Source organism: Oscarella lobularis, chromosome 4, assembly GCF_947507565.1.
Source record: "Oscarella lobularis chromosome 4, ooOscLobu1.1, whole genome shotgun sequence".
Lineage (NCBI taxonomy): Eukaryota > Metazoa > Porifera > Homoscleromorpha > Homosclerophorida > Oscarellidae > Oscarella > Oscarella lobularis.
Window position 1 is genome coordinate 170,980 of NC_089178.1, and position 9,173 is coordinate 180,152.

At 49.3% G+C, this 9,173-nt stretch overlaps 3 protein-coding genes across 4 annotated transcripts; 1 reads left to right on the forward strand and 2 right to left on the reverse strand.

The window, feature by feature from the left end:
- Window positions 1–6: 6 nt before the first annotated feature.
- On the reverse strand, window positions 7–1,465 carry LOC136186392 (RAB6-interacting golgin-like). The gene is made up of 4 exons (XM_065973711.1): window positions 721–1,465; window positions 564–662; window positions 187–505; window positions 7–135 (listed from the first exon to the last, which is right to left on the reverse strand). Exons 1-4 carry the CDS (start codon window positions 1,038–1,040, stop codon window positions 118–120), a joined length of 756 nt encoding a protein of 251 aa, XP_065829783.1. The 5' UTR covers window positions 1,041–1,465; the 3' UTR covers window positions 7–117.
- Window positions 1,241–7,842, forward strand: LOC136186377 (cadherin-23-like). The gene is made up of 4 exons (XM_065973692.1): window positions 1,241–1,480; window positions 2,046–5,143; window positions 5,196–5,617; window positions 5,674–7,842. The coding sequence occupies exons 1-4, from the start codon at window positions 1,357–1,359 to the stop codon at window positions 6,014–6,016; spliced, it is 3,987 nt and encodes a 1,328-aa protein (XP_065829764.1). The 5' UTR covers window positions 1,241–1,356; the 3' UTR covers window positions 6,017–7,842.
- LOC136186386 (probable LIM domain-containing serine/threonine-protein kinase DDB_G0286997) lies at window positions 6,018–9,093 on the reverse strand. 2 transcript variants are annotated; one of them, XM_065973703.1, is made up of 7 exons: window positions 8,925–9,093; window positions 8,532–8,646; window positions 7,818–7,926; window positions 7,682–7,742; window positions 6,953–7,484; window positions 6,738–6,898; window positions 6,018–6,681 (listed from the first exon to the last, which is right to left on the reverse strand). In XM_065973703.1, the coding sequence occupies exons 2-7, from the start codon at window positions 8,607–8,609 to the stop codon at window positions 6,237–6,239; spliced, it is 1,386 nt and encodes a 461-aa protein (XP_065829775.1). In that variant the 5' UTR covers window positions 8,610–8,646; window positions 8,925–9,093; the 3' UTR covers window positions 6,018–6,236. The 2 variants fall into 2 exon arrangements, with proteins under 2 accessions (XP_065829775.1, XP_065829776.1); XM_065973704.1 differs by lacking the exon at window positions 8,925–9,093 and adding an exon at window positions 8,707–8,796.
- Between the last annotated feature and the right edge of the window lie 80 nt (window positions 9,094–9,173).

Below are 9,173 nucleotides of genomic sequence, written 5' to 3' on the forward strand. Positions count from 1 at the left end.
ATCATTGCAGTTGCCATGTACATGCGGCAATCTCCGGCTGACTCATTCCTTTTACACGCTCTCTAGCATTATGTGACCGGATTAAGAACAATGCATCTTTCACGACGCGTGCTGCTGCTAGGATTCAGTGTCTTGCTGCAAATAAAGCTCTTTATAACACGCATATATTCATTCTACTGCTTTTACTTCTGCTTCAAATGGTTCTAGCTGTCTCGTAAGCTCCTCTAGACGTTCTGCCTTTCTCAGTTCGGATTGCTGTATGATCATGCAGAGGTGCTCCATCAGCTGCTCCTTCAAATCTGCTGCCTTGTGGAGTCCCACTTTGGCGGCAACGAATTCGGTTTCCGCTGCATCGTAACGCTTTTTTGCGTCATTGTATGAACGACACGCCTTGTCGATCTCATTTCGGAGAATTGAAACGTCCGTTGATAGAATGCTTTCAAGCTTATTTAATTCGGTTTTCACCGTTTTGAGAACCGCCGCCTCACGCTGACTTTTCTGATACCTACACATATAGAATAAATAAACTCAGAAAATATCGTACACTAACTAATAATAACAACCTTTCATTTATTGTTTTCTGCAAGGCAGCCTCCATCTTCTTGTTCTTCTCTTCGATTTCTTTCTGCTGTTTCTGAAGCAATTCGAGTCTCGGTAGCTGCCTAAAAGGGGGCCCCTCACTGCGAAAAAAAAGACAGCACTATCCCATCATCTACTTACACTGAAGGATCTTCGGAAAGCTTCAGCTCACTCGCCTCCTCCCGTTTTTCGTCGTTCTCTATCTTTCTCTCCGCCGTTGACGTCTTCTCCTTCTCGACTTCCTTCTGGGATACGCTGCTCGCCGCAACTACAGCTACCGGCTTCGAACTGGAGCCGGCCTCGTCCCACGTTGGTAAATCGATTTTTTCTTCTTTTGGCTTCAGCGAGGCGGCTGAGGAAACTCGACGGCCTGTTTTCTGGCGAAGGGGCCCCGCCTTCGGTTCGCCTCCCTTCAGACGGTTCAAGTCTTCGTCTGTGAATCCTTGCCAGTCTTCTGCCATCTCGTAAACAGCCGCTTTCAACTTGTTTACTACTTGTTTTTCGATCTAGGAATGCCTTTATATCAACGAAAACACGCGGCAAATATAGCATCCTGACGTAATGTTAGACTCGGATCTTGGCAATAATGTAAATAAGTTACAAGCAAATTAGGATCGGCCAATGACGTTGCTAGCATAACCGCTATCGTAAACCAAGTGAGAGGAGTGCCACTGCTCGTCGTACTCAGTTGGTGGGCACTGGCAAAATATAAGCAGCGATGTTTGTAGCTCGCCGGCAGTAGGTCCGAAATTACGCTATCGTCGACGAAAGGCAAGGATGACGTTTGCCATCACAATCTGCTGTGTGTCGCCGGTGCGTCACGGCGGATTTAGTCATCGCTCTGCCTCGACCCAGCTGCTTGTTCTCCTCACAGCTGCCCTTCAGTGTATAATGACTGCAGGTAAAGTTTCTGACAACAGTGGATAGAAACACGACTAGATGCATCGTACCTGCATGGCCTGGGGTTATTGAGTCGTGCTTTATCGCGCGGGCGCCTGGCTATATCCACCATCTCTTTTCTATAGCTGTCTCAATTCAACTACTATAGTTGAGACAGACTTCTCAACAGCAACGTATCCTTCTGACGGTCTTGCCGTCATTGCGGGAAGCAGTGGGATGCGTCAAAGAAAACATACGACATCACTAATCCCGCAAAGCGCCCCGAGTCGCAGCGGCACATGCTTCGAGTATAGGCTTGAAAAATTGCATAAAAATTCCCTGATTTAGTTTTACCCCCAAGTTAAGCAGACTACCAATTTTTGGTCGACAGCAAAAATTAATATGAATATGACAATGCACTGAATTTAACAGGAAACTCTCCCAAATATTAATTTAGCAACGAGGTGCTCGTACACGATGTACTATTGACTGTAGTAGCTTGTTTTGAACGCGGTAGGTAACTGACACTGCCCACTGACATGCATAAACTTTACTGCGTGTGCATTCCTAATGCTGCTTACCTTTAGGAATTGGCTCGGCTCCGGTATTCACTTGTGTCACGTTTAACACTACTCTCAAGGAAGACGTTGCCGTGGGCACATTCGTTCTTCGCATCGAAGCTACCGACGCCGATGGCGATCCTCTTGATTACAGTATACACGAGACCAATAATTATTTTAGCATAAACGCTATATCCGGTGAAGTGAAGACAGCGAAAAAGTTAGATCGAGAGACAATCGAGCTGCACTCGTTCAAAACATCTGTAACGGATTACCTGCACAGAACAGAGGCCTCCGTTCTCGTCCGCGTCGAAGATGTCAATGATAATGCACCTGTCTGCCATCCATCTGTAATACAAGTTCACGTTTCTGAGGCGGAGAACGTAGGAAAACATCTCACCCAAGTGAACTGTACAGACAGAGATGCGGGACTCAACAAACAGCTTCTCTTTGAAGCGAGTTCGGATGGAAGTGTAGTCGGCGTACACAACGAGAGTGGCGTCGTGTTTTTGCACAAAAATGTTGACTACGAAGACAGACAGATTGAAGAAGAAAATGTGACAGTTAGAGACTACGGAGTGCCATCGCTCTCAACTAACGTCACGCTCGTCATAATCGTTGACCCAATAAATGAATATTCGCCAGTTTTCGAAAACAAGACCTACGACGCCCTTGTAAAACTCCCTACTACGCTTAACACTACGCTCTTAACGGTTAGAGCTCACGATCTCGATGAGGGTGCCGACGGGCAAATCGTGTACAAACTTACAACTCAAAACAAGTACTATACTATTGACCAATCGAGCGGGGAGCTGCGAAGCAGATCTACTGTATGGAATTATTGCTCTCACGACACCCTTTTCGTTAAAGCAATAGATTTGGGATATAAACCGAGATCAACTACAGTCAAAGTTCGCATTGCTTTTGAATACACACCAACGTGTGCATCTCAATTGGTGCAGGTGTTCGTGCAAGAGTCCGTTTCACTTGGTACTACTGTCTACTCGTTAAACTGTTCAGATCCCTATGGTCATCTAATGAAGTACGCTATTGTAGGCGGAAACGGTCACTTTCAGATAAACGATTTGGGCAATGTGATTGTTGCTCGATCATTAGATTATGAAATTGATGGAGAGTACAGGTTGACAGTAAGTGCCAAGCAGCGATGTCCCAAATCTTCTAACGCTACTACGGCAACCGTTACTCTACTTGTGACTCTGATTGGAGTGAACGAGTTTTCACCGTTATTTACTCAATCTCTGTACAACATCTCTGTTTGGGAGAATGCTAGCTTTGCTCAGGCAATAGGGAAAGTCCGCGCTTACGACGGCGACAAGGGACGAGATGGGGAAGTATCGTACCTTATTATAAAAGCAGAAACGCCCTTCCTCGTAGATGCAAGAGCAGGCAGTCTTATTCTCGCAGGACAGTTAGACAGAGAGAAGGTCGACTCGTATGAAATCAAAATCAGGGCCATTGACAACGGGATTCCTGAGCCTAAATCAAGCACAGCTACAGTCTTCATCACAATAGCTGATGTCAACGACAATTCACCAGCATGTTTTCCCTCTCTGTATGCAGTCAACGTAATAAGTCCCGTTACTGTGGGAGAAAAAGTGATTGATTTATCCTGCAAGGACGCAGACAGCAATCTCAACGCCAAATTGACATATCATATTTCCAATCAACCTTACCAAAATCTTTTTGCTATTAGCGACAACGGTTCCATGCATGCCAATAGAGCCATCGCCGGAAAATCCCATCCAGAGACAGTCGTAGTCACAGTCACCGTATCTGATTCAGGACTGCCACGCTTAGCTACTGATGTCTCGGTTGTAATTCAAATTGGTGCAAGCAGTAATGGTCCTTACTTTGATTCCCCTACGTACAACGTTTCCGTGACGGAAAACAGCCCAATCGGTTTCAGCGTACTACAGATCAACGCTCGCGGTGGATCAACTGCTATATCATATCACATTGTTGCAGGAAATGACGACGGAAATTTTGCCATTGGTCAAAATTCCGGATCTCTGTACGTCGCCGGCATTCTGGATAGAGAAAAAAGAGACAGTTACCAACTCGCTATCAAAGCTGACAACGGTATCTCAAACATCACCACCGTTTTCCTTGACGTCGGAGACGTTAATGACAATCGACCAACGTGCAGTAAAGCTGTCTATTCCGTCGAAATAGCAGAAGACGCTCCTGTCACTGATCCTCAGGTTCTACTCCGTTTGACCTGCACTGATGTTGATCTAGGAGAAAACGGTCGTTTGGTGTATAAAATTCAAGGTCAAACTCAACTGACTGTAGACAATTACGGCGTGATTCGTGGGATTGTAACACAATCTATGAAAGCAGTTACGATTTCGGTTGAAGACAATGGAGTGCCACAACTAAGCACTGCCGTCGTTGCTGTTATATTGATAAAACGTTCCAACCAACAATTGAAGTTGTCGTTTGAAAAGAGCATCTTCCATCTGCAGATACCGGAAAATGTTGACGTCAATACGACGGTGTTTGCTTTACGCTGTACTCCGGTAAATAACGGCGAGATCATTGCGTATAAAATCGTGTCTTCAGATAATAATCAGTCAAATTCTCATTTCTTTCTTGACGAAAAAGGAAGATTGAGCCTAAGACTGCCTTTGCAATACAAGGTCCTCAAGAGACACGGGCTAATAATAAGATGCAGTTCCAGTGTCGCATCAAGCTTTGCTTACGTGAACATTGACGTTCTTGAGGTCACGCGAACTTGCAATCCGACACACTACGGTGGAATAATCATGTCACAAAACAGTCCAGGCTATGTGGTCGCTCAGCTGAACTGCGTCAAAACAGACGTTTCTTTCATTTTCAAGGACGTCGACTGGAAACGATATTTTGCTGTAAATGCGTCAGGCCACTTTATTGTTAGAAGTCTCCCAAAGACGCAGCAGCGTGATCGAGTCTTCGTTGTTGGTATTACTGCTGTAGACAGGAGGCAACTCCATCAGAACACCACAATCACTGTCTTTATCTACATTGTCCACTCGAGCCAATCAGAAAACACCCCATTCAGAAAAAACGACGAGTGGCATAATCACACAATCCTCTTAGACCTGCAGGCCGAAAATTTAGATCAAGTAAGTCTTTTTTGGGTAGATTCGTCTACACACTTTTCTACTTCTCTCGTAGTGGATTCAAAGCGACTACAGCAAAATACGAACATTACTAGCCCTTTCAGCGACACTCTATTGCTCATCGAACATGTGCCGTCAGAACGACACCATTTTCCACGATAACGACGTCGTCGTCGTACAGCAGCAGGAGAGAATAAATTCCGGACGAAAGGAACTAACAGTCGCTCTCTACATGACTTTCCCGAGCACGAACGTTTACGTTCCGTTGAAAACTCTCGTCGACATCGCGCTTTACGCGAGGGAAAACGTATCTCGCGCAACTCGTGCCGTTATTGGCGAAATTCAACCGGGACGGCTTGTGTCTTCGACGACGAGTGAGCAGAAAGGGGTGTTCGCATTGGCTGCGGCCGGTGGAGCGCTGTCAGTGTTCCTTCTTGTTGGTCTCGTTATCGCCATCGTTTTGTGTACGCGAAAGAGGTAGCTTTACTGACTAAACGATACCTAGGGGCTTTCACCGACTCTTGATCTGATAGGAGGAAGACGACCAAGGTTGCTCCTTTCGGTAGCGACTCGGAAGATCGGCACTGTCGAGCCGATCCCTCGAAAGGGACCCCGATCGCCCATCCCGATCATGACGCATCCGTTCGGAACGTGGGCGGTGTTTCGTCCTCCGTTGTCGACATGCCAGGCGCGGTGAACGTGGAATGCGTCGGGGTAGACAGGAAAACGTCACTTCGACGTCACCAAACACAAATCCTTGACAACATCAACAAACTATTCACACTGACACCTACGCAAAACGCGCATTCCGCAGATTTATTGCAGTCGGACGACAGCGGAATCGACGTCGACGTTCGCAAGGACGCAAACCAATGACTAACATTTGGTCTTTTTTATTGCACAAAAAAATGCAACTCTGTATACTACATATAACCTGCGCCTACTGCTGCTACTAAACTCCACTCGCGCAACGCCACCAAAAAATACTGTGCAGCGCGTCAGAGCGAGGCAAGCACGAAGATCAGTTATAAACGCAGAAGCTGCTTAGTTTAACGTATAAAAAATGTCTCCCGCCTCTCTCTCTCTCTCTCTCGGACTACGCTACACGAGAATAAGATCGGCTGGGAGGTCGCGACTGACCGGGCGGCAGCGGCGTCGGCGCGATTAGGTTTATAGAGGGTATCATACCGCCGGCACATCGGGCTATGTCTAGAAGGCTCGACGACATTGGCGTCGACGATCCCGAGCTGCAAAGCGACAGCAGCGATGACGTCGCCGTCATTGACTGCCTTCGTATCGCGATCTCTGGCGGAGGCAGTGGTTCGACGGAATCTTCGCCTTGCGCCGGATCGACGGTGACGGTGACGGCGGCTGTCGCAGCGGCGACGGCGGCGACGCTTCCTTCGCTGGATCGGCAAACGTGAAGGTTCGACGATGACAGATCGGGGGTACCAATTGCTGGCAAAGGCGCTTTTCGCAGCGCTTCCAATGATCTTGCTACGCTCGGCGGGGATCCGCCAATCAGGACAAGATTGGAACCCCTATGCAAAAAAAGCGTTCATGAACGAAGCGGCGGTAGGTTCTCTTGAATATTTACCCGGACGAGGAACGCGGCCACGACTGGCCAGTATGAACAGGATGTGCGTGCCTGCCGTTGACGTCCGTCTGCTGTTGGACGGGCGAGGAGGAAGAGGGTGTTTGAATTGGCGGCAGCGTGTGCGGCGGCGGCAGCGGCGCACCCATTGCAAGATGGCCCGTCTATAGAAAACACCAATACGTGACCGCAAATATAGAATATTGAAAGTCGACAACCTTGGATGACGACGACGGAAATGGCGGAAAGTGCTTCTGCTGCTGCGGCGGCGGTTGCGGAGACGACAGTTGAGGTATACTAAACTGGATATACATCTCTCGGCCAGTCAAATTGCTCTTCGTGTCGGAGAGGTAGAGGTTCTTCTTCACCGTCGGACGCCCGGCACTGATAGGAGACAAGCACTTCCTATTCCAGCCTGCCTGCGGAGGCTCGAGATGCGCCGAGCGCCGAGGCGACGCGGTAGCGTAATAGTGATCCAGGACGTGGCCTTTGACGGACGTGCGACTAGACGTTGCCGAACAACTATCAAACGCCGAATCGGATGACGTCGACGTGCTGAGCGAGAGCAGCGATCGACGATTCCGATAGCGACCGCTTGGAGCCGGCGACAGTTTGACGGGCGAGAGCGGCGTGAGAGGAGTAAAGGGCGAAGCGGTGCGCGTGCGAATGTCGGGCGTTTTGGAGAGAACTGACGGCGATAGGGGCGGAGAGGATGCAATGGGCGGGAGTCGCGGCACTCCAGACTTGGTCCTGCGTAGTGCAAGAATAGAACGAAATGAGCGGGGGGACGGAGGGAGGAACGGAGCGACCAGATGGATGCTGTCGAGTCGAAAATTAAAATTATACTAGGTAGCGAATTTGACCGCAGGGGAATAAGCGGCGGCGGCGGCGGCGGCGGCGCGGCGGCAAATAAAAAAGGCTTTACACTGCCGACGGTGTCGCCTCACCTTTCGTTGAGCTCGTCTCCGGAGACCGACACGCTGGAACCGTAGCCGGACGAATCGCCTCCTGCCGCGACAAGAGAAAGACGAATTAGATGATGGAACCCCCTCCTCGTTTTTCGCTGCAGGCGCGCGTTTGTACCGTAGTAAACGTCCACGTTGAGCGACTTTCTCGCTGCGGCTATGCGCGGTTTTGTCGATTCCCTACCGGCGCGTTTACGGTTCTTTGATTTTCTTCCGTGCTTCAACCCCTAAACGAAACGTTCGGTTACGATAGAGAGGGACGAGTAGTGTGTCGGCAAGGTTCCGGCGAATAGAGGAAGAGGACGCCTTTCTCACCCAAGCGATAGGCAAGTCGTACTTGGATCGACGTCTATCGTCGAACCCGTTAGATCGAGGTATCATTAGAGAGGGTTGGGAACGTTTCGACTGAACTTGCAGTGAGAGTTGTGATGCGCGCGGGGCGGGGCTAATTAGGCGGACGTAAATTTCGTCTCACTATTTCTAAGTTCTACGAGTTCTATATGACGATCGCGTCGACACGACAACGTCGTCTACGGAGCCAACAGTGCGACGAAAAGCGAGCGTAGTCGTGCGGGAAGCGCACAAGCTTAGGGGCCCTAATTGCGACCTTCGCGTTGGTCCAGGGAAGGTGTGGTCGCAACCGGAAGCTACTCGCGTTTCCTAAACCAACCTTCCCTCTTTTCGTCGTTCAAAGATCGTTTATCGCTTTGATTTACTCGACTAAGTTGCCATTGGAAAGTGGAAGGCGATTCGAAACAGTCGAAGAGGATGGCAACGTGCACAGCAGGGGTCCCACGCGGGAAATCGCCTCATGCTAGATCCCACAACCTACCTTTTCGCCTCGCCGATATTCGCGATCTCGCGACGACGCAGCGGCGTCTGATTCCCGTCGACGCGCTCTTTCGTCCATTTTGAGACGCAGAACGGAAACCAACTGGGCGTGTTGCCTATATAACAAACCACAATAAATTCTCGCGTCGACGCAGGGTGGATTCAATTGATTGTACAGAGCTTTCAGAGCAGGGGCGCGCTGCTATATCGAGAGATAGGGACCTCTAAACGTCTCCGCTCTAGCTTCCACCTACAGCAGGTCTTAGACTGAACCAGACGCTCTTTTCTCGTAGACTAAACGTGGGAAAGTCAACGGCGTGTAGTGGTCTCTGCTATGACGCTATATTCGCCCCCGTGGCCCCACAGTGTCGCCAATCGCGTCGCGTATACTCACCAAAAACAAGGCCTGCCTTCGCTGTCAACAACCCACTTGTAGGCGCTGTTGCGACGCTGCTCGGCGGATCCTTTGACGATCTTCGCTCAGGAAACGAGATTCGCTCGCTAGCGCAACAGGACTCAATTTGCTATTGTGTGGCTAAACCCCTGCTACGAGCCAAACCCCCCACCAAGGATTCTGTGTATACTTTTGAGGTGGGCTGGTCCTGGGGAGATTCTTATCGTCTCATTAGCGTAATGGCATCAT

Coding starts and splice junctions, on each gene's coding strand:
- LOC136186386 (XM_065973703.1), bottom strand. CDS start 8,609: ATGGACGAAAGAGCGCGTCGACGGGAATCAGACGCCGCTGCGTCGTCG. Junction 7,743..7,817: donor CAACGTGGACGTTTACTACG/GTACAAACGCGC, acceptor TTGTCGCGGCAG/GAGGCGATTCGTCCGGCTAC. Junction 6,682..6,737: donor TGGCCGCGTTCCTCGTCCGG/GTAAATATTCAA, acceptor TTTTTTGCATAG/GGGTTCCAATCTTGTCCTGA.
- LOC136186392 (XM_065973711.1), bottom strand. CDS start 1,040: ATGGCAGAAGACTGGCAAGGATTCACAGACGAAGACTTGAACCGTCTG. Junction 663..720: donor CTTTCCGAAGATCCTTCAGT/GTAAGTAGATGA, acceptor GCCCCCTTTTAG/GCAGCTACCGAGACTCGAAT. Junction 506..563: donor CAGAAAACAATAAATGAAAG/GTTGTTATTATT, acceptor CTATATGTGTAG/GTATCAGAAAAGTCAGCGTG.
- LOC136186377 (XM_065973692.1), top strand. CDS start 1,357: ATGACGTTTGCCATCACAATCTGCTGTGTGTCGCCGGTGCGTCACGGC. Junction 1,481..2,045: donor TCAGTGTATAATGACTGCAG/GTAAAGTTTCTG, acceptor GCTTACCTTTAG/GAATTGGCTCGGCTCCGGTA. Junction 5,144..5,195: donor AGGCCGAAAATTTAGATCAA/GTAAGTCTTTTT, acceptor CTTCTCTCGTAG/TGGATTCAAAGCGACTACAG.